At 42.8% G+C, this 24,224-nt stretch overlaps 2 protein-coding genes across 3 annotated transcripts in view; both read left to right on the top strand.

Annotated features, from left to right (window-relative positions):
* The window catches only part of Rfwd3 (ring finger and WD repeat domain 3), a 31,265-nt gene extending 28,669 nt beyond the window's left edge, over positions 1 to 2,596 (top strand). For both annotated transcript variants that reach the window (XM_041650444.1, XM_041650443.1), the window contains exon 13: positions 678 to 2,596. In XM_041650444.1, coding sequence (XP_041506378.1) covers positions 678 to 821 — 144 coding nt within the window. In that variant the 3' untranslated portion in view covers positions 822 to 2,596. The remainder of the gene's footprint in view (positions 1 to 677) is intronic.
* Positions 2,597 to 12,113: 9,517 nt separating this feature from the next.
* Positions 12,114 to 24,224, top strand: part of Glg1 (golgi glycoprotein 1) — a 92,702-nt gene continuing 80,591 nt past the window's right edge. Inside the window, exon 1 of the mRNA XM_041649581.1 lies at positions 12,114 to 12,564. Within this exon, the coding sequence (XP_041505515.1) occupies positions 12,136 to 12,564 (429 nt within the window). The 5' untranslated portion in view covers positions 12,114 to 12,135. The remainder of the gene's footprint in view (positions 12,565 to 24,224) is intronic.

Below are 24,224 nucleotides of genomic sequence, written 5' to 3'. Positions count from 1 at the left end.
GCTGGAGTTCAAGGCATGTCTGGCATACCGCAAGGTTTAAAAACTTGAGTGTATGATGTTAGAGAGTATGCGCTATAGTGCACAGGTGCAGGTCAGAGAGCAACTTTGTAGACTTGGTTTTCCTTCCAGCTTTACCTCGGTTCTAGACATCTAACTCATTAACCTTGCATGGCAAGTGTCTTTTCTTACTGAGCCACCTCACCGGCACTATTTTAGATACTTTACAAGTTTCTTGTAATAAATGTTCTAGAAAAGAAAACACTTGCTAGAATATATGTTCCATGGCTGGAGAAATTGCTCAGCAGTTAAGGAGGATCCAAGGATCCAAGTTTGGTTCCCAACACCGAAATTGGAAGGCTCACAGACAGCTGTAATTCCAGCTCCAGGAGATCTACCTTCGTCTACAAGTATCCCACATAGACACACATAATTAAAATAAATATTTTTTTAATATAAGTTCTATGAAGATAGAGATAGTGGTCTTTTCTCAATTGACTCTTCTGTCTCTAGAGGAGACAATATTTAAAAGACTTCTGGCACACAGATGAAAGAAATGAGTCCTTGACTTGCTTTTCAAACCAACTTAAGGTGTGCTAGTTTTGAATGGTGTTAAGGTTAGAGACAGTTCTCGCCTGGGCTGACTAACTGCTGACTTCCATTTCTGCTTACTTTTTAAGCTGTGGAATGCTGGCAGTGGCTCGTTGCTGCAGGACTTGAAGACTGATCAACCTGTCTTGGACATCTGCCCATTTGAAGCAAATCAGAGCAATTATTTGGCCACCTTAACTGAGAAGGATGTCCATTTTTATAAATGGGAGTGAGCATCTTGAGACCCTCCAGTCATGCTGCTAGTTAATGTTAAGTATTATTCTTAGCACCTAGTAGCCCTGAACAAAATACCTGTATATATGCTGTAACTACAACTTTTGGATCGTGGGTTCATTTGGATTAGTGTGATTCTAGGTCACAGAGACACTAAGATTGTGTATGCTATTTGCACCAAAAGAGTACCTTTGTGAATCTTGCCTGGACCATTCTTCATTTAAATTCTGCAGATCTTACAGTCCTCTCAGCTGTTATTTAGGATCTGAATATCCACAACATTTTGGGGCTTGTGATACCCAACCTGCCTGAATTGTCTTGGGTAGAATTTGAATGCTCAACCTTTTAGTAACTTGATCTCACTCACACCTCTGCACTGTTTGCCCCCTTGTTTGGTACTTCTCGTGCGGTGTGTGTTGCATCAACAACAGTTACATTCCAGGTGTACGTGCTTTCTAGAATGTTGACAAGTCCAGTGATGGAGGTGGCTGAGCTAGCTGTATGTAGAGCCAATGGCTAGAGCTTGTGTGCATTCGGTTCATTGCATTGTGGGAGGTAAAGAAAAGGACCAGTTGTTGGGGCAATTGTGAAAGACTTAACTTTTTCTAGTTAGCTTAGAATCCTTAGCGGTTTTTATTCCCCACCAAGCCAGTGCTTAAGGACATACAGTTCCCAGGTAAAGGCTTCCTTTCCTGTGTGTGTGAAATGTCCGATTCTAAGTTCCTTTGGTTTGTTTTCCAATCATTTCTGCAAGTATTGTTAATAAAGTGATTATTCTCAGGAAGGTAGTAGACCTGGACCTGTGGATGGCAGAAAGGAAGACACTTAGAACTTGCATTCTGCTGGTCCTGAACTGTCCAGCATCTAGAGTTACGCTCAGGTTATATTTGCCTGCTTCGCCTTAGGCTACTCCATTAAACCACTGCCTCTAGAACACCTTGGTCTCAAGGCGCAGACATCATGGCCGGTTGCCTCAAATACTTGTTGGGGAGGCACTATCCTGTCCTTTTTAGTAAGCGTTCTGTCCTACGTGTCAAACTCCGGAGCTGTTTTGGATCTTTATTACCAGCAGGGAACTGTTAAGGTTAATTTTCCTAGAGTTCCAAGTTATGGCTATATGTATTCAATGAAACCTTCTATTTGAAGATACTTAGGAGTTTTTGGCTTTGTTTTAATTTTAAAGCTTTAAAAATGTTGGCTTCCACAGCTTGGGGAAAAAGCCCCCCTCTCTCCCGCGCTTTTAAAAGTAGCTGCCTAGACCTGGAGCTTCAGGGGCAGGATAGGACTGAAATTAGATAGAACTCGGGGAACTTCAGCAGATGGCCACAGAGAAAGCACCGGTTGTCAGGTTGGTCTGGGGCAGGGTTAGAATTTGACTTGCCTTGAAGAATGTTTAACTAAGGCTGACTGGTTAAGTTTACTACCACAGAAGCTAAAATAAATATCAAGCTTTGCCACATTGTGCATTTCCACAATAAATTTGGCCAGGACCTCACAGGTGTTGAGTTTTTGCTCTACTGCTGAGCTGGATCAGAAACCCAAATCTGATTTGAAAGCAGATTCACATGATGGACTGATTCTCTAAAGAAAACCTTCCCCTCCCCACCCCTACTTGCAGGAACCTTCGTCTCTAGACCCAGACTCTAATCTTAGCACCAGCAGGACGTTTGTTTTTAAATACTATCATAATACTTTGGAATTTCTGAATATTTGCTGTGTTTCTATGTTTGTTGTAATGTTAGCAAAATAAAGGATTTGCCATGGATAACATCAACTTCACTGTCTTGTGCCTGTGTCTACTAGAGTATACCTGCCTCTTGGGAGAGGGAGGGGCATAGTCCTACTCTAGTATATTCTCTATCCGGTCCAGTACTGGATTTGAGTTACACAGGATGATCCACTAGACCTAAAGTAAGCATTTAATTTACTGTCTATTTATTTATTTGTCTGATTTACTGCTACTGAATCAGAGTCTCTTGTAGCACAGGCTGGACTTTCCCCACCTAGGAAAAACTGGCCTTCCTTCTACCTTTATCTGCCAAGCACACAGATGTACTTGCAGGTGTGTTCCACTGTGCCCAATGTAAATATTTTATCTAAACTGGTAAGGCTCCAGCTGCCAGTTCTTTTTTGCCGTTGCTAATTGGAAGCTGCATTTGCCTCTTCAATCAGCCAGTATGGAAACACATACCTGTAATCCCAGCGCTCTGGAATCTGAGGCTGGAGGATCACAAGTTTCAGGCCAGATTGAGTTTTATAGTAAGGATGTACTCCTCAGACTTTCATGCTTGCCGGCTTCCTGTTACTGCTCAATTGAGGAAGGATGGAAGCAATTTATTTTTTAAAATTAGCTGACAATACTTGGACGGCTATTAGTGATGAGCATGTATAGGCCCTTGGGTTCCACCCACTCAGCACAGTTCTAGCCTCTTGTCCACATCATCTGTTCTGTTCAGATCAGGATTCTGTAGGTACAAACATACTCTGCAGACTGGAAAAGCTGGAAATGTCTTCCAGTTGAGCAACAAAAGTACTGGGTTCCAAGAAGAATCTAAAGGTATAACAGTACTGTTATTACAAAGCCAAGTGTATGAAGGAAAGGGAGTTCTGAGGTGGAAATAAATCCCAATTGCTAAGTATTCTAATAGCATTTTTGCTTTTTAAGTTGTTGTGTATCTACCCTGGCTGGTCTGGAACTCACCGTGTAGCTACCTACGTGGACCAGACTGGCCTTGAACTAGGAGAGATCCACCTACCTCTGTTTCCCAAGTACTGGGATTAAAGGAGTACAAAGTACATTCCTAATGGATAAAGAATTTGAATTACTCATCTTCAAGGAAGAGATGGTTTCAAAATTATAATGAAATTAAAACCAGGCATGCCAGCATTCTAGAGGCTGTGCAGGAGGATCTCAAGTTCAAGGTAAGCATGGAGAGAAATATCCTATGTGTCCTCTGCCCCCCCACCCCACCCGCACCAAAGGAAATGCCATGCACATGGAGCTTCAGCTTTACGTGTCCTGCTTCTTCCACCCTACTTTAGACTATTTAAAACCTGGGAGTGCTGGAGAGAAGGCCCTTGCTGCTTTGAGAGGATCTGGGTCCAGTTCCTACGACCCCACAACTATCCATAACTAGAGTTCCAGGGAATCCAGTGCCTTCTGATCTCCAAGTGCACATACATAACATCAGGCAAAGCACGAGTAGAAATCTTTTTAAAATTTGAAATGATAAAATGTAAAAGCTTGTTTTGACTCCAGGTTTCTGTCTCCAGGACAATGTAGGCAGATGACCTTTGTGCTGAAAAATACAACAGCCATATACATTGTTGAGGCACTATTTATCCAACAGTGAACACTAGGCAGAAAGACTGACCTAGAGGCTCGGTGTGGGCCACAACTACATCTGAATTAGATAGAGGAAATGATGAACATTGAGGGGAAAATAGGATTTAAAAAAACAGTTAAAAAGACTTGGAGCTCTATCTAGGCAAAGCTCTGCATTGCCAACAATTGGATAAGGTTACAATTAAAGTTATAATTAGAAGCTCTGAGCATCCTGACTGCCTGGATTATACAGTAAGAGCTTGTCTACAAAAAAGTAAAATTGCTATACCTTCAAACTCTTGCTGCTTATAGACCCTAGTGTCTGACTTAAATGCTATCAGCATTAGAATTGACGCCTTCAGAAGAGATCTGCTCAGCTTTGTAGTAGAAGTGACGTGAGTCACTACTCTCCCTCCCACCCTCCTTCCCTTCCCTCCCTCCCTCTCTCTGTTTTGTTTGTATTTCAAGATAGTTTTTCTGTAGCTTTTTATAATTATTATTATTATTTAATTAAAAATTTCCACCTCCTCCCATTTCTCTCCCACTCCCCTCTTCTCTGTAGCTTTGAAGCCTGTCCTGGAACTTGCTCTAGACCAGGCTGGCCTCAAACTCACAGAGATCCTCCTGCCTCTGCTTCCTGAGTGCTGGGATTAAAGGCGTGCACCACCATCGCCCAGCTTCAAGTCTTTTCTGTTAAATGTGGCCTAAAAATTGATTGTTCAAAGCCAGGTGTGGTAAATGCCCACCTGCAATCCTGGTACTTGGGAAGTGGAGCCAAGAGGATTGAGGAGTTCAGGACCTCCTTCACTGGATACTGAGTTTGTGAGGCCAGTCTGGGCTCTATGAGACTGTGTCTCAAAACACCTGATCCCTGCCAAGCAATAGATCTCAAGAATTGCTTGTACCCAGGTACAGTTGGGAAGTGATGACAATGGGCAGGAGAGAAACAGAATCTAAACCTGGTGAAGTTCTGGGACCTGATTTACCCCAGTGGCCCTGGCTCCATTTCCTCTCAGGAAGGGGATGCCTTAACTGTTAAGATAATGTACTTAGGCCGGGCGGTGGTGGCGCACGCCTTTAATCCCAGCACTTGGGAGGCAGAGGCAGGCGGATCTCTGTGAGTTCGAGACCAGCCTGGTCTACAAGAGCTAGTTACAGGACAGGCTCCAAAACCACAGAGAAACCCTGTCTCAAAAAAACCAAAAAAAAAAAAAAAAAAAAAAAAAAAAAAGATAATGTACTTAGTATCACTAGGCAAGCATGCCCCTTCCTCAATTTCCCCTCTTTCTCAGTGTCAGGAAAAGCCCCAGCTACTAACTTGCCTTTCCCTGATAAGAGGAAGGACAGCTAGGCGTGGTGGTGGTGGTGCCCACCTATAATTCTAACTCAAGGTGGAGGCACAACGACCAGTTCAAAGTCATCCTTAATAACAACCTGGCTTGTGACCAGGCAGTGGTGCGCATGCCTTTAACCCTAGCACTTGGGAGGCAGAGGCAGGAGGATCTCTGTGAGTTTGAGGGCAACTTGATCTGTGTATTGAGTTCCAGGCTAGTTAGGGCTATACAGTGAGACACTCTCAAAAACAAAAATTCCCACAACAAACACCACAACAAAACACATACAAGAATAATGCATACAGGGGCTGGAGAGGTGGCTCAGAGGTTAAGAGCACTGACTGCTCTTCTAAATGACACGGGTTCAATTCCCAGCACCCACATGGTAGCTCATAACTGTCTATGACTCCATTATATGGGATCTGACTCCCTTACATGAACTTACCTGCAGGCAAAACATTAATGTACATAAAATAATAATACATTTTAAAAAATAATGCATAGAAAAATATTTCTTTATTTAGGAAAGGTTTTCTTCTTGTGCACAGAATGTGAAGTAGTAACGGATAACCTTGATCTCACTAGAGAATATTTGAAGAATATAATGGCTGATCTACTGTAGTTTTGCCCTTTACTCTAGGACAAGGTCCTTCCTAAGGTGTCTGTCCTACTGGTCCGTGGCTTTCATTTCTAGGGTGTTGCCTTTCTGAAGCCTCAGCTGAGGAGTTTACCCAAGGCTGCTTGTATCTCAGCATGGTTTTATTTATTTATTTTATTATTATTATTTTTTTGGGGGGGGGGTTCGAGACAGGGTTTTTCTGTGGCTTTGGAGCCTGTCCTGGAACTAGCTCTGTAGTCCAGGCTGGTCTTGAACTCACAGAGACCACCTGCCTCTGCCTCCGGAGTGCTGGGATTAAAGGCGTGTGCCACCATCGCCCGGCTCAGCATGGTTTTAAACCCTAAAGTCAATCAACGTCTTCCGGCATTTTAGAGCCACTGAAAGCTCCATTCAATTCACTACTCCCCCAGCTATTGTTTGCTGGGGCGTTTGGAGCCCTGCTCTGTGCCTGCCCCTTTAAAATGTAGCCTGTGACTTAGGAGGAATTCATTCACATATTTTTTTTTTTAAGCTCTTTTCTGTGGTTTTCCTTCACTTGAAATTTGTTTATTTGGGGAGAGGGTGTTTGTTCCTGTTTGTCTTAATTTGGTTTATTTGTTGTTATGTAATGATCTGGCAGGAGTGAAGTTATTCTAACGAGACATATGTCCCTTTCTTTGGCCACCAGACTTTTCAAACAATGGACTCTAAGAAATTGTAGTTTTTCCAAGGAATCTCAGGCTGGGAAAAGGAAAGGCTAAAGCCTGGTGCCATCTGGAGCGGTAGAGGGGAAACTTGGGGGGTACCTGATGGGAAGGGCACAACCATACAGTTCTGACAAATTTTAAGACCACCTTGAATAGAGTGAAGTCAAGAGAAAAATGGGTCGGTGATGGCCAGGACTTAACCCCTTAACTGGAATTGTTAAGCTGTGCAAAACTCTTGGACATTATATAAACATAAACATCATGTCCCCTCCCGTTGCAAAGGAAGATGGACTTGGGGGAGCACCCAGATGGCACTCACAATTCTCTATAAATAAATCATTTTTTTAAAATGTCATTCCCATCTCCTCAGTGTCTTGAATTTAGTTTTGTTTGTTTTGACCTGGAATTGACTCTGTAGACCAGGCTGGCCTCGAACTCACAGAGATCCTGCCTGCCTCTGTCTTCCAAATGCTGGGATTAAAGGTGCGCCATCACTACCCTGCATTGAATTTGGTTCTTCCATATTTGAAGCATTTTATTTTTTTTTAAATATTTATTTATTTATTTATTATGTATACAATATTCTGTCTGTATGCCTGAAGGCCAGAAGAGGGCGCCAGACCTCCCTACAGATGGTTGTGAGCCACCATGTGGTTGCCGGGAATTGAACTCAGGACCTTTGGAAGAGCAGGCAATGCTCTTAACCACTGAGCCATCTCTCCAGCCCTATTTGAAACATTTTAGATCCAATTCTTTACCATCTTCTTCATGGTGGGGAGAGGTGTCTCAGCGTAGTTATCTCTCAGCCTTTCCCCCAGCCTCTGCTTAGTCACACTATACAGCTTTTCTGATTCTTCATAGCACCTGTACTATTTGAAATTATCTTACACTATCATTAGTACTATTATTCTTTTGGGTTTTTGCGACAAGATTTCTTTGTGTAGCCCTGGTTGTCCTAGAACTCTATAGACCAGTCTGGTCTAAATCTGCCTGCTTCTGCCTCCTGAGTGCTGGAATTCAAGGATTAAAGATGTGCACCAACCAACACAGTCCACTGTCTTACCATTTATTAGCTGTCCTGTTGTTTATCTCTCACATATGACAACTCTTAAGCAGTGCCTGGCATATGTAGAAAATGGTCATCAGCAAGTGTGGTGATTCTGTTTATAATCCCAGCCCTTGAGTGGCCAAGTCAAGAGTATCTGGAGACCAAGGCCAGTTTGGGCTACATAGTGAGATATAAGCCAGCCTGGTCTCTGTATCAAGGCCCTTGTCCCAAAAACTAAGACAAAAATGGTCAACAGGGGCTGGAGAGATGGCTCAGAGTTTAAGAGCATTGGCTGCTCTTCTAGAGGTCCAGAGTTCAATTTCCAGCACCCACATGGTGGCTCACAACCATTTGTAACGAGATCTGGTGCCCTCTCCTGGCGGGCAGACATACAAGCAGACAGAATGCTGTGCCGGGAGAATGCTGTTAACATCATAAATAAATCTTAAAAAAAAAAATGGTCAACAGTACCTAATGAATAAATACATTAGTCAAACAGGGATCTTAAAAGAGTATAATGAGATCTGGGCGATGGTGGTGCATGCCTTTAATCCCAGCACTTGGGAGGCAGAGGCAGACGGATCTCTGTGAGTTCGAGACCAGCCTGGTCTACAGAGCTAGTTCCAGGACAGGCTCCAAAGCCACAGAGAAACCCTGTCTCGAAAAACAAAAAAACAAACAAACAAAAAAAAAAGAGTATAATGAGCTAGGCTGTAGTGGTGTACGCTTCCCAACATTCTGGAAAGGCAGACAGATCTCTGTGAGTTTGCAGCCAGCCTGGTCTACAAAGCAAGTTCTGGGACAGCCAGGACTGTTTCACAGAGAAACCCTGTCTCAAAAAACCAAGAAAGGGGCTGGAGAGATGGCTCAGAGATTAAGAACACTGACTGTTCTTCCAGAAGTCCAGCTCACAACCATCTGTGATGAGATCTGGTGCCCTCTTGTATACATAATAAATAAATAAAGTCTTTAAAAAAAAGGTGTGGGATCCTAAGTGCTGGAGTCACCTTTGTGTGATCTCTGTTTCTCTTTAAAAAAAATAAACAGTTTAATGAGTAAAAAACAACTCCTGGTTCTCATAAAGGTAATGTATTTTATTAAGTCTAGGGATTGAACCTAAGGTCTTTCATACTAAGCGCATAAGCACATTCTAAACCTTGAGCTCTGTGCCCGGGTGCCGTGTGTGTGTGTTTGTTGACAGGTGGAACTTACAGGTTTCTCCTCTTGCTTGCTCTTCTATCCCAAGTGCTGGAATTACAGGCATGAGCTCCCATGCCTGGCCTGAAATGATGCATTTTATACTGAAAAGTTAATGAGGCTAGAAGATCTTAGTAAAATCAACCATCTCTCTACTGGTTGAAGTCTATGCCTTCTGTAAGGTCTAGATTTGTGGGACACAGCCTGAGCTGGCCAGGTTCCCAGATTTCTCAGTGTCTTGTTTCTTGGTCACTGAGACCTTAAGATAGATTTATCTTCCTCCCTATCACTAAACACAATCTGTGGCTTGGTGTAGGATTTGCTCAGTGTAAAATGAAAGATAGGCAACCATTGCCGTTTCTGTGCAGACTGTCCATCTCTAGCCTTAGACTGACTGAAAATAATCTCCCATTTGTTATCTGAGCACTTGCAGACCCAGTATGGAAAATTAATGGTCCTTAGTAACCTCCAGGACTTCTGGTGATGTAGCTGTTGGAGACTTATGTATGTTGTGCGAACACTATGAAATATATTTATCCAGTCCATCCTGAGCTACTTTAATCCATGATTAAGTTTAGGGGAGCCTCCAGATAATTCTGTGGTAGTAACAAGGGGAAGTGCTGTGGAAATGCCAACATACTTCCATTCCTAGAGATAGAGACCAGGGCCAACCACAGTGGGCAGTTTGACCTACAGACTGTTCTTAGGGGGTTCCTTTCCTGGTGCTTAAACCTGTATGCCAACTCCTCTGATTCTAGTCTCTTTTTTTTTCAAGACAGGGTTTCCCTGTAGCTTTAGAGTCTATCCTGGAACTAGCTCTTATAGACCAGGCTGGCCTCGAACTCACGGAGATCCACCTGCCTCTGCCTCCCAAGTGCTGGGATTAAAGGCCTGCACCATCACTGCCCTGCTCTGTTTATGGTTTCAGAACAGCAGAAGCTGTAGTTTTAGTTGGTTTTGTTTTTTGAGACAGGGTCTCACTGTATCTCTGGCTGGACTACGTATATCTATCTGGCTGGCATCAAACTCACAGAGTTCTATCTACTTCAGCCTCCTGAATGCTGGGATTAATGTCATGCTCCACCACACCTTTTTGTTTGTTTTGTTTTTTATTGTGTACATTTGTTTATGGGTGTTTTGCCTGCATGAGTGTCTGTGCACCGTGTGCATGCAGTACCCACAGAAGCCAGAAGAGGGCATTGGAGCCCCTGGAACTGCAGTTACAGTTTGGCTGGTTTTTTTTTTTTTTTTCTTTGAGATAGGGTTTCTGTGGAACTACCTCTCATAGACCAGGCTGGCCTCGGAGATCCACTTGCCTTTCTGCCTCCCAAGTGCTGATATTAAAGGCATGTGCCACCACCGCCTAGCCATTACGGGTTTTTTTTTGTTTTGTTTTAGCTGCCATGTGGGGCCTGGATCTAATTCCAGTTCTGTGGAAGAGCTGCCTGTACTCTTAACCTCTTAGCTATTTTCCTAGCTTTCCACTTCTGTTAAACTGTATTTTTTAAATATGCTGATCAGTAGAGATTTCATGTCTCAAGTTGTCTGCATTTACCACTAACATTCTGAATTGCTGAACTGGGAGGAAAGTGCACCCGGGATGGGAAGGTTCAGGGGTTCTAGTTGGATACTGTCTGCAGACTAGTTTCATTGTGGGCAGTTCATTAAGTATCTCTGTACAGAACCACTAATATCTCCCCTCAGTACAAAGTTTTTCTCAACTGAATTAGAACCTAACTGTTGGATGTGCAGAGACTTCCTGGAGTGTGAAACTCTCATCCTAAGGAAGGATCACTAGTGTGTAGTTAGTTGCATATAGGTCAACAAAAATATTTGCTGACCCAGGCTTAACCTGGTTGGGCTTAGTGGCTTACAGCAGGCAGAGGCAAGGGCAGGTGGCTATCTGTAAGTTAGAGACCAGCTTGGTCTAAGTAGTGAGTTTCAAGTAAGCAAGGACCATGTAATAGTGTTTCAAAAACGGGGGGTGGGGGGGGGGTGGGTAGGGGGGGTAGGGAGGGAGGCTGTGTGTTTAAATTCTGGTTCTTCACTAAGATTTTCAGGCAAAGGCCCTCAAAGTTTAATACTATTCCCTATAGCTTTTGGAACTTCGTGTTACAGGCCAGATATTTTTCTTACTCTTTTTTTGAAACAGTTTCATACTGGCCTCAAACTCCGGCCTTCACCTCCTGAAGTGTTAGATCACAGGCATATGCACCACAAGGGTTTATGAGGTGCTGAGAATCAAACCCACGGCTTTGTTCTCTCTCTCTCTTCTCTCCTCTTCTCTCCTCTTCTCTCCTCTTCTCTCTTCTCTCTCTCTCTCTCTCTCTCTGTCTCTCTGTCTCTCTCTCCTCCTCTCTCTCCTCTCGGTTTTTCGTGACAGGGTTTCTCTGTAGCCTCAAACTCAAAGAATCGCCTGTCTCTCCCTCCCAAGTTCTGGGATTAAAAAGCGTGTGCCACCACTACCCGGCAAACCCACGGTTTTGTGCATGCTACACAAACTACCAATTGACTTACATCACCAGCCTCTCCTTGTTTTTATTCCTAATGTTCACAGTTTTAGTTCACATTTGAGCGATCACCCAGAAAGCCCAAGAGCAAGTATTATGATTTATGTGCGCTTAACTTTTATTCAATTGCCGTCTGATTCTCTAGTTAAGAAATGCAGGTAAGGGTGGTCAAGCGCAAAATGAGGCTCTCAGATATCGGGATACATCTGGTTTTGAAGTTCATCTCTATACACACAAAGTTTTCTATCCCTCTTCTTCTCAAGTCTCTGAACCGGCAAAATATTCCACCAGCCATCTTGGTTGTGGCAGCCTGAATTCATTTCTTTTCTTTTCCACGACGACGATTAAGAAATGAGACCACAGTGCTCCTACCCAGGTTTCCTAAGCAGCCCCAGCAGCTCCTCCGGGAAGGAAAACCACTTTCCCGCCTGCCGGGCCCAGGGCGTGGGCCCTTCGCCTGGCACCCTCCGCCCTCACCGTGCCGTGGGCTCTACCGCCCGCTGGGGAGGAGCCACGCCAACTCACGCCCGCGGCCCCGCCCCTCATTTAAATACACGTCGCCGGCGGGTGCGTCGAGCTCGCCGCGAACCCAAGATGGCGGTGTGTGGACGTGTACGGAGGATGTTTCGCTTGTCGGCGGCGTTGCCGCTGCTGCTGCTGGCTGCAGCCGGGGCCCAGAACGGCCACGGCCAGGGCCAGGGTCTGGGGGCCAATTTTGCATCTTTGCTAGGGCAAGCTGGAGGCGGCAGCCCGGCGGGGCAGCAGCAGCCTCAGCTGTCTCAGTTATCGCAGCAGCAGCAGCAGCCCCAGCCGCCTCAGCAGCAGCACCAGCAGCAGCAGCAGCTACCGTTCCCGGCGGGCGGGCCCCCGGCCCGGCGGGGCGGAGCGGGGCCCGGTGGGACTGGCGGAGGCTGGAAGCTGGCGGAGGAAGAGTCCTGCCGGGAAGACGTGACCCGTGTGTGCCCCAAACACACCTGGAGCAACAACCTGGCGGTGCTTGAGTGCCTGCAGGACGTGCGGGAGGTGAGAAGGTGGGACGGGCCTGGGAGGAGGGCCGAGCCTGGTGTGGGCCGGAGGGTGTCGCCGGCCTGGAAGCCGCGGACGCCGGGCTGCAGCTTGCCTCGCTCTTTTTCCTTCGGGGCTGTGCTCGCGCTTCTGCCTCGGCTGCCCCTCACTCCCGGGTGCCTTCGGTCGGGCAAGTGGATCCTACCGCTGCTCCTTCCTTCCCCGAGCTCTTATTTCGCTTCCTGTCGGCGGTGCTCTGCGATCGAGACCTGGGCTCACGGCCTCGGCAGGCGAAGGCCTAGGAGCGTGTTTCTTTCTGTTTGCGCTCCTGTCTTTTGTGTGATGCTCTATGCAGAGTGGCCTCTTGCCGAAAAGCAGGGTAGGATTTTCCTATCACTTTCGACCTCGGCAGTTTGTAGCAGGGCATTTCAGCGTGAAAGATGGTCGGCATAGTTAAACTGTTAAAAGATAGATCTGCTGTTTATTTAGTAGTAGATACTTGATTAGGTGACCTGGGTTCTCTTCTAGTGTGTATGTAGTCAAGCGCTGAATTTACTGTTTTTAACCACATTTCTTTGTAATTGGTAAATCCTTATTTACCTGGTGCTGAAACTATAAATTTTTTTTTGTCCTCACTTCCTGTGGTCAGTTTGTAAAGAACCTCATTTTTAGGCTACTCCTTCATGTCGCTTGGAACCTTAAAGCCTGAGAAAGTTGCATCATTTGAAGCTATAATAAATATGCAGAGTTTCTGATTGCGTTGTGGGGCCTTTATGACGTCTAAGTATAGTTTTTGAGACATCTGCTCTGTTGCCCAGGCTGGCTGCCTACTGGAGGCATCTTCCCCTGACTGAACATCTTCACCTGGTTTGAACAATTTTTAACTACCTATTAATGAGTTCCAGATCTGATATTGCTTGGTGTGTTTCAGTGAAAGACATTGATAACTTCTTTTCCATGGAGCTGCAGACATGAGTGCATATTGGTAGAAATACTTTCTTCCAATGTTTAGATAAATAGAACTAGTCCCAAAGGTTGACAGGTGTGAATCATTTCGTTTGGGATTGTTCAAGCCCATTTCGTTTGGGATTTTAGATAAATAGAATTAGTCCCAAAGGTTGACAGGTGTGAATCATTTCGTTTGGGATTGTTCAAGCCCATGACGCCACCAGTGGTTTGTAGACATTTGCTAGTCTTGCTTTTTTTAGTATTATCTACCTGCTGGATGGTGTACCCAATTGTTTAATCCTGGCACTTGAGAGACAGAGGCTTGCAGATCTTTTTCTGAGTTTGAGGCTAGTGTGGTACAAGTGGAGGGTTCCAAGTCAGCAGGGCAACTTTAAGACTGTTTACAAAAAAAGAAAGGTAAGTCAGAAGAGGAAAAGACATACAAGAGCCAAAGAGTTACCAGACCACCAAAAATGTGGAGTCATACATGGTTCTTATATGTAGCTTCAAGACTAGAAGCAAAAAGAAATTATCTATCTATCTATCTATCATCTATCTATCTATCTATCTATCTATCTATCTATCTAGTTTTTCAAGACAGGGTTTCTCTGTAGCTTTGGCTATTGAGGATCATCTCGCTTTGTAGACCAAGCTGGCCTCGAACTCTGCCTGCCTCTGCCTCTGGAGAGCTGGAATTAAAGACATTTGCTCAGCTATAGCCAAAATCTTAACTCTGTTAAACTTTTTGGAATTTTCTATTTGATTTTTGAGGATACTTAATAGATGTTGTTCCTTTAAGCTAAGATCCTAATATTGGTCACATTGTTACTGGATTGTTGTAGAAATGGGTTCTTATGAGGGGAGAGTAGCAAAGAATGGCAATTCTGGAGCTGTGGAGCCCTCCCCTACCAGGAGCACTGGACAGTTCTGTCACACATGTAAAAGCATGTAGTTCTGTCACACATGTAAAAGCATGTAGAGGCACATGAGAGTCTGTGGCTTCTTTAACTTAGTGATACTGTTTTTTTCTTTTTTTGTTTTTTGTCTTTGTTTTTGTTTTTTTCGAGACAGAGTTTCTTTGTAGCTTTGGAGTCTATCCTGGCACTAGCTCTTGTAGACCAGGCTGGTCTCAAACTCACAGAGATCCGCCTGCCTCTGCCTCCCAAGTGCTGGGATTAAAGGCGTGCGCCACCACTGCTGGGCTCCAAGACAGGAATCTTACATGGTTCTCATGGCTTGAAGACTAGAAGTCCTGGACTCACTTTGTAGTTCAGGCTGTCTTCAAACTCAAGAGATCTGCCTGCCTCTTCTGTCTGAGTGCTGGGATTAAAGGCGCCCAGCACACTTGATTTTTTTTTTTTTTTTAAGACAAAGTCTCCACAATTCTCACTCTGCAGACCTAGCTGGTCTTGAATTCTTTTGGTTTTTTGAGACAGGGTTTCTCTGTATAATGGTCCTGACTGGCCTCGAACTCATAGAGATGTGCTTGCCTCTGCCTCCCGAGTGCTGGGATTAAAGGTATGCGCCACCACCGCCCATCTTGAGACTGATATTTTAAAGCGTACCCCAGATATCATTTTATTTACAAATGTTTCAGTGTGTGTAATACTTAAAAGTATTTCTTAGTTCCCTTTATGAATATATTAATCTCATAAAAGTTGTGAGCTACTATCTACACCTTTTTATAAATACTTTGTATTTATTTAAGATGGACTCTTTTTTATAATGAGCAGAACGTAAAATCTCAGGATTACAGACTTTTCCTTTTTGAGAAAAAAGGGTCTTCTTGTGTTGCCCTGGCTGGCCTGGAACTCATTTAATCAGGCTAACTTTGAATTCAGAGAGTGCTAGGATTAAGTAGCCACCACCCCTGGCTATTTAAAGCCACTTTCAGACTCAGTAGGTGAGCATTTTGTTAATTGTTGCAGTACTATAAATTGAACCCAGAGCATTTTATTTGCCGGGCACAAACCCTACCACCGTACATTTCTGGCACTCTTTTTACTTTCTCTTTCTAATTTTGAGGCTGTCCTAGAACTCACATTTTATAGCCCTAGTTGGTCTTGAATTTACTTTATAGGCCTGAAACACCAGACCTAGATGTTAAACTGATTTGTTTGTTGCTGTTGAGACAGGGTTTCTCTGTAGCCTTGACTGTCCTGGAACTCACTCTGTAGACCAGGCTGGCCTCAAACTCACAGAGATCTGCTGCCTTTGCCTCAGAGTGCTGGGATTAAAGGTGTGTGCCACCACATCTGGCCTGTCAAACTGTTCTTAGTCATTCACTTGACTGTATACCTAGATCATACTATCTTTATCTAATTAATATTTTTGGCAGTCTTGTGAGGTGCGTAGTGTTATTTTGTTGTCTTAATTGAGAAATAGGCTGCAACAGTACTGTTGTTTTATTGTCAGGGGTGAAGCTGATGTGTAGCAAGTCCTCTGACTGAGAGATCATATAGTTTACAATTCATGCTAGTGTTTGCAGCTAGGGAAATTAGTATGTACCTGTTGAATATGCTGCATGTGTATCAATAGATACAAAATCTAGTACAAGAATCTTTCCTTTGCTATCAAAAACAATTGAGTAGCAGCTTCTGTACACCGAAATAGTATTGACTTCTCAGGCAGACAGACGAATAATATCAGATAATGTTAAATTAAGTACTGGTCTGGGGGGCAGCAGTTGAAAGCAGTGACTGTTCTTCCCAAAAACCAGGGTTCAATTCCCAGCACCCATATGGCAGCTCACAACTGTCTGTAACTCCAGTTCAAGGGGATCTGACACCTTCACACAGACATATATGCAGCCAAAACACCAATCACTGCTCATAAAATTAAAAAAATTTTTTTTAAAACATTTAAAAAATAATTACTGGTCTGGGTCTATCATGAAGAGAATTTCTGTAATGAAGTGAATCTAAAATCCCAGTTCACATGAACCCGGATTTTTATTACCAAAATAGAATTAGTTATATTTTCCTGTTGTTTGAACTGGCTCCATGAACAACACAAAAAGTGCATTGGACCTTTGGCCAGTACTGCCATTAACTCTATCTATTGTATTTGGTGTATGTGTTTGTATACCTGCAACTTTGGGTGTCTTTTAGCATTCTGCCACCTTTGTCAAAAATTTTTCTTCTTTTAGATTTACTTATTTTTATTTTATGTACGTGAGTTTTTGCCACCATGTATGTATGTGTACCATATGTATGCCAGGTGCCCACAGAGATCTGAAGAGGGCATTTGATCCTCTGGAATAGAGATTAGGATAGCTGTGATCTATCCATTGAGGCCCCTGCAACAGCAGCAAGTACTTATAGCCTCTGAGGAATCTATTTCTTTTTATTTTATTTTGTTTTTTTGAGACAAGAGTTTCTCTGGAGCCCGTCCTAGAACTGGCTCTTGTAGGCCAGGCTGGCATTGAACTCTCAGATCACCAGCCTCTGCCTCCCAGGTGCCACCACTTTATTTGTTGTTTATTTTTAAAGAATTTAGCAGGGCGGTGGTGGCACATGCCTTTAATCTCAGCACTTAGGAGGCAGAAGCAGGCAGAGTTCTAGGACAGCCAGGGCACCACAGAGGAACCCTGTCTCATAAAACAGGAAAACAACACACAAAAAAATAAATTTCCTTTAATCCCAGAATGAGGAATTGGGTATCTGAGTTCAAGACCTCCACACCAACTAAGGTTACATGGTAAGACCTTGGCTTGAACTTCCCCTACACCCAAAAATTTATTTTTAATTATGTGTGTCTGTATTTGGATATTTGCACATAAGTATATGTCTAAGAACACCAGAGACATTGAATATCCTGGAGATGGAGTTACAGACTGCTGCTAGTCACAGTAAGTAGGTGCTGGGAACTGAACTGGGTTCCCTGGGAAGAGCAATAAAGTAAGTACTCTTAACCAATGCGACCACATCTCCAATACTCCTTTTTTTTGTTGTTTTGTTTTGTTTTGATACGGGGTGTTATTTCGTAGACTTGGCTGACCTAGAGCATTGTGTAGACTAAGATGGCCTAGAATTTGAATAGATACACCTGCCTCTGCTGGGATTAAAGGTGCACACTACCATGCTCGTCCTTCTTCATCTCATTATTATTATTATTATTTTGGTTTTTCGTAACAGGGTTTCTCTGTGTGACAGCCTTAGCTGTCCTGGAACTAGCTCTTGTAAAGCAGACTGGCCATGAAAGTGCTGGGATAAACGATGTGTGCCATCACCACCCATCTTCATTTTTTTTTTAAGATTTATTTATTATGTATGCATTGTTTAACATTGCTGTAGCAGGTAGGAGCCACCATGCGTGAACTGACTGTGGGCAAGACATTTACCACTCTGAGACTTAGTTTGTGTGTTAAGTGAGTGAGATCAGAAGAGGGCCTTGGATTCCCTAGAACTGGAGCTACAGGTAGTTGTAGGTAGCAATGTAGGTGTGTAGAACTTTAAGACAATTCTGAAGCCATTTCTGACAACTCTCAGTACTTCCCCTCCTCCCCTGGGAACCAAGGACATAACAGCTATGCATGCACTTACTGAGATGTTGGAAACTTTCCATCTCCCTGAATAGGAGCATGATAACCCTTAGGTGTTGACTCAGTTACTGATGTTTTGGCTTAGTCCCTGGGAAGGGGCAAAGTGACCCTCAGAAGTTTCCCTTTACCTCATCTGATCTGGCAACCACTCTCCAGCCAATTATTGGTAATAGCCATTTTGAATAAGCCAATCATAATAGTTAAAGAACAACCCCCAGACACCTCCTTCCTTCTGTGGTTTTTCCCTTTAAAAATAGCCTGTACCAGACATTCAGGGTCTTCTAGCTTCCCAACTGCTGGAGGACCCTGTCATGACAGAATTAATAAAATCCTCATGCTTTTGCATCAGTTGTGATGAGAGATGGTCTCTTGGGGCGACTCCTCCTCTTCGGTGATTGGACACTAGGGTCCAACAGGTGTAGGGACTGAGTCAGCCTATTTGCAAAAGCAGCCAGCAATGCTAGCCATATCTCCAGCTCTAGGAAGTGAGAGTGAGTGTGTATGCCTCTGTGTGTGTGAGAGAGAGATTGTGTGTGTGTGAGAGAGAGAATGTGTATGTGTGTATTACTAGACCTAGGGCGTCCTCCATGTTAAGCAAGCTCTTTTATCACTGATTCTCAACTCTCAAGATGTTTGTTTGCTAGTTTTTCAAGACAGAGTTTCTCTGTGTAACAGTCCTGGTTGTCCTGAAACTCGCTTTGTAGACCAGGCTAGCCTTGAACTCAGAAATCTGTCTGCCTCTGCCTCCTGAGTGTTGGGACTAAAGGTGTGTGTCATCACCACCCCGCTGAAGATATATCTAACTAATATAGTTGTTTACCTTATTCTGGGATGTCATATATTGTATGGTTTTTAGGATTTGCATATGTAATTGTCTCCTGATTTCTTGTTCATTCGGAGGAAAATAGTGTTATGAATAATGAAAATAGCAATTAACCCAAACATTGTGTGACTGTAGGATGTAGTAGTTTTGTTTAAGATCATTTGAAATTTCCTCTAATGATAACTCAGTGGTTGGAAGCAATTTAACCACATAATCAAATCATTATTGACCTCCCATTATGAATCTGTCATTGTGGAAAGCAGTAGAACTTTGAGATACTGCCATTGCATACAGTTAAATGAGACTGTAAACAAGAAGCAGCTATATAAGAGTATTTAAGGGGCCTGGAGAGATGGCTCATTGGTTAAGAGTACTTGCTGCTCTTCCAGAGGACCTGGGTTCAATTCCCAGCACCCACATGGCAGCTCACAACTCTTGATACCTCCAGTTCCAGGGGATTTGACACCTTCACAGCAATACATACAAAATAAAAGAAAAAGTGTTAATGTCATAAAAATACTATTTTTTTTTTCTCCTTGAGACAGGGTTTCTCTTTCGAGACAGACTTTAGAGGCTTTCCTGGTATTTGTTCTGTAGGCTGACCTCGAACACTCAGAGATCTGCTTGCCTCTGCCTGTGCTTATCTCTAGTTATCTCATATCTATGCCTAGTGCTGAGATTAAAGGTGTGCATCACCTCTGACTGGTGATACTAAGTTCTTTTAGGGCAGAGAAATGAACACAAGCCGGGCGATGGTGGCGCACGCCTTTAATCCCAGCACTCGGGAGGCAGAGGTAGGCGGATCTCTGTGAGTTCGAGACCAGCCTGGTCTACAGAGCTAGTTCCAGGACAGGCTCCAAAGCCACAGAGAAACCCTGTCTCGAAAAACCAAAAAAAAAAAAAAAAAAAAAAAAAGAAATGAACACAAAACTGTGTTAAATATTTGGGTGGAAGTATGGATTCAATCCCTAGTACTGACTGGGAAAAAGAAATTTTTTCACCCTTAAGTAAGGACTGTGTATTTAACTCTGCTTTGAGTGAAGACATGGAAATTCATAAGTTTATGTGTATTGTTATATTATGCTAAATAGGTACAATATGGTAAAATATACAATATTACCTTCCTATCAGAAATTGTTCATGTACATCAGCAGCTCAAGGGGGTTCTCCTCAGCCTGCTGCATTTCTTTGTGCTGCGTCCGCTAACTGGGTTTCTAAATAAAGCCCAGAACTGGAATGTTTTTTCAATAGTTTTTCTATATACCCAGGCTAATCTTAAAAACTTGAAATCTTCTTGCTTTAGCCTTCTAAATGTTGACAGGGTTTCTCTGTAGCTTTGGAGCCTGTCCTGGAACTAGCTCTTGTACACCAGGCTGGCCTCGAACTCACAAAGATCTGCCTGTCTCTGCCTCCCAAGTGCGGGGATTAAAGCTGCCCAGTGGCTTTTTAATTCCAAATTGAGTTAAAAATTCTTCTCCAAATAATTGAGATAAAGAGTCTCTTCCAGATAATTGAGATAGATACTCCTCCAGATAATGAGGTAAATATTCTCCTCCAGATAATTGAGTTACCTGTAAACAGCACTGACATTCCCAGCAAGCCCTGAAGAAGTCTCTTGTTGAGAATGCTCTATAGCATATAGTTGTTAATAATTTACTGTTCTGTAGAAGGAAATTATACCCTTGAATAGTTCAAAAGAGGAATTTCTACATTTATATTGTGCTAAAGACAAATGTAAGCAATAATAACAAAACAGCTCAAACGCTCAAGATTATGTCTTAAGCTATTAAAATGGCTTTTAGGTAATTTATTTTTTATCTGTCAGCAAATGTTTACTGAATCCTGTATACAAGACACTGCTCAGTGTTAGTAATAGAGATATTGATAATAGCACTTATTGTTTCTCTTTTGGGTTTCTCTGTGTAGCTCTGGCTGTCCTGGAACTAGCTCTGTAGACTAGACTGACATTGACCTCAGAGAGCCACATTTACCGTGCCTGACTAGGGAGAGGTGAAATTCTGAGGTAGAGTCTCAGTGGTGTCACAAACTGGCCTTGAACTCAAAGCTATACCTCAGCTTTCTCAGTTCCTTCCTGCTAGCTAGGATTATAAGTAGCCTCCATGCTTAACTTTTTTTTTTTTTTTAACCCAGGTTGCCCTAGAACTCCCTTTGCCCTAAGAGCATGATCGCAAATTCCCAGTCTTCCTGCCACCACCACCCACAGTTACTGGGACTAGGTGTGTGACACATGCCCAGTTTTACTGTTTTTATTTTTAAATGAGGGAAACAAGATCAGTAGTTTGCCTCAAATAAATCTGTAAATTGTAAGGTATCTTACTCTTTCTGTTCCTACAGCATTTATACTTAAGGACTGTATTATTTGGTTAGTAATTAGAAGCAAGCTGTAGATGTTAAACAGTGGATTCGTATCAACTCTGAATTACTCTATGTAACACACACACACACACACAAAAAAAAAAAAAAAAAAAAAAAACAGAACTATGCCCAACAACAAGAAAAACAGCCAAACAGGAAACACTCAAGAAATGAGCACCCCAAGCTGGCCACAGTGATCCATCCCTTTAATTCCAGTACTCAAGATGTAAAGACAGGTGAGTCCATGAATTTATGTCAGCCTGATCTACATAATGAGTTCCAGGACAGCCAGGTTTGTTACAGAGAAACACTAAATAAAGACTCTGTTTCCAAAAAACAATAAAAGAAATGAGAACCCAAAAATAATATATGGAAGTAGATTGAGGGAAGTCGAGCCTGGCAGTTCCCACTATTGATCTCAGCATTCTACAGGCAAATGCAGCTTGGGGTGCTCATTTCTTGAGTGTTTCCTTTTGGGCTGTTTTTCTTGTTGTTGGGCATAGTTCTGTTTCTTTTTTTTCTTTTTTTTTTTTTGGTTTTTCGAGACAGGGTTTCTCTGTAGCTTTGGAGCCTGTCCTGACACTATAGCTCTTGTAGACCAGGCTGGCCTCGAACTCACAAAGATCCACCTGTCTCTGCCTCCCGAGTGCTGGGATTAAAGGCGTGCGCCACCACCGCCCGGCAAAGTTCTGTTTCTTTACCTAATAAGTCTGCTAAGTTTTTATTATACACAAGGAGGGCCATATGCAAATCTGTTGTGGGTTTTTGTTTTGTTTTTGTTTTTTTAACCAGATCTCTGTTCTTTATTGTTGACTATTATTGCAAGTTCTATCCAGTTTACATCTTCTGAGTGGTGATTTCCCTCCATTACTGAGCAAGAAAATTAGATTCTGTTTGAGTTCCTGCTCAGGGATCAGAGTTCCAATATTGAACAGTATGTTTTTTGTCTAATTGACAGCATGTTTTTTTTTTTTTTTTTTTTTTTTTTTTTGGTTTTTCGAGACAGGGTTTCTCTGTGGTTTTGGAGCCTGTCCTGGAACTAGCTCTGTAGACCAGGCTGGTCTCGAACTCACAGAGATCCGCCTGCCTCTGCCTCCCGAGTGCTGGGATTAAAGGCGTGCGCCACCACCGCCCGGCAATTGACAGCATGTTTAAAGAGAGTAATTGCTATGAGTTAATCCTTAATGGGTGAAAGGGCATAGAAAGAGCAAAAAGTTCAATGTCAGCCTTGACTACAAAGAAAATTTGAGGCTAGCCTAGGTTATATGAGATTTCATCTTAAAAATAAAAACAAAGAATTACTAAATGTTCATAAGTATCTTTTGACTCACTAATCCTTTTTCTGAAAATTTATTCAGAATTTGTATAATAAACAGTATAATAAATGTAGAGGCCTTTTTTATGACAATTAAAAGCAACCTAAAAAAGTGATAGAATAGGATTGGAGAGATGGTTCAGTGGGTACAGGTATTTGCTGCCAAGCCTGAAGATCTGAGTTTGTTCTCTAGGACCCATATGACAGAGAGAACCAATTCCTGCAAGCGTCCTCTTGACTTCCACATGTATGCCATGACATGATATACATACTAGAGATTGAACCTAGGGCCTACGTATGCTCGTTAAACACTCTTTCATTGAGTTTCTCCTTTATTAAAAAAAAAAAAGGTGGTACACTCTTGTGAGCTGTAATTTTATTTTCTTCTTTAATGATGGGTCCTACAGATGTAAATATGTGTGTGTGACACGTTAATATGACGTCAGAGCTTCCTTTTTCCCCCAGAAATTATGTAACCTCAGCTTTGTAGACCTGTTAGGCCTTGAACTCAGAGGTCTGCCTTCCTCAGCCTCCCAAGTGATGGGATTAAGCACTGATGGGATTATGCCACCACTGCCCAGCAATATTGTTTAAAAAGTTTTTTTCTTGAGTGCATGCTACCATGCTCTGAAAGAAATAGCAAGACTACTAAAAGATGCATGGGAAACTCCCCATTGTATTCTTTTTTATTGTTATGTTACATATATGCACACACGCAATGCTTTTTGTGGTTTTTCAAGTTAGGGTTTCTCTGTATAACAGCCCTAACTGATCTGGAACTTGCTTTGTAGGCCAGGCTGGCCTCAAACTCACAGAGTTCCATCTGCCTCCCGAGTTCTGTGATTAAAGGTGTGTGCAAGTACTGTGCCTGCTCACACAATACTTTTTTTTTTAAAAGATAAACCAGGCATGTTGACATGGCCTATAATTCTAGCACTTGAGAAGCTCGAGGAGGATCACATTTCAAGACCCTGTCTCCAAAAAACGAATACTTTCATGTTATATATTATTTAGCACTTGAGAAGCTCGAGGAGGATCACATTTCAAGACCCTGTCTCCAAAAAACGAATACTTTCATGTTATATATTATTTAGGGTAAAGCATTCCCATAACAACACTAAAAGTATCATCTACCTAACACTGAGGACATGGGAAACGGTTAGCCACCCAGCAATCTGGAAACTTAAAAAAATTATTTATTTATGTATTCATTTATTTTATATGTCTATGCACATGCCGACTTGTGGAGATTGAGGATTACGTGTGGAAGTTGGTTCTCTTCTTCCATCATGTAGAATTGAGAGATTGAGTTTACGTCATAAGGTTTGGTAGCAATCCCCCCCCCCCCCAGACAGGATTTCTCTGTGTGGCTTTGGAGACAGTCCTGTAGACTAGGCTAGCTCAAACTCACAGAGATCATCCTACCTCTGCCTCTAGAGTGTTGGGATTAAAGGCGTGCGCCACCACTGCCCTGCTTGGTAGCAATCTCTTATCCATTGAGCCATCTTTCTGTCCTACCTTCCCCCACCCTTGTGTTTAAGACAGCTTATAAATAGGTGATTTTAAGTTTTTAGGTAAAAGAACCATATCTTTGGTTGACTTCAAATTTGTTGACACACTTAGATTTGGTTTAATAATATATTTTCATTTTTTTTTGGTCAAAGTTTGGATAA

This window comes from Microtus oregoni, unplaced genomic scaffold, assembly GCF_018167655.1.
Source record: "Microtus oregoni isolate MIOR12 unplaced genomic scaffold, Mior012 000004F_ref0000308, whole genome shotgun sequence".
NCBI classification, from domain to species: Eukaryota; Metazoa; Chordata; class Mammalia; order Rodentia; family Cricetidae; genus Microtus; species Microtus oregoni.
The sequence above is the reverse complement of the archived record's forward strand: the minus strand, read 5'-3'. Positions and strand labels throughout refer to the sequence as shown.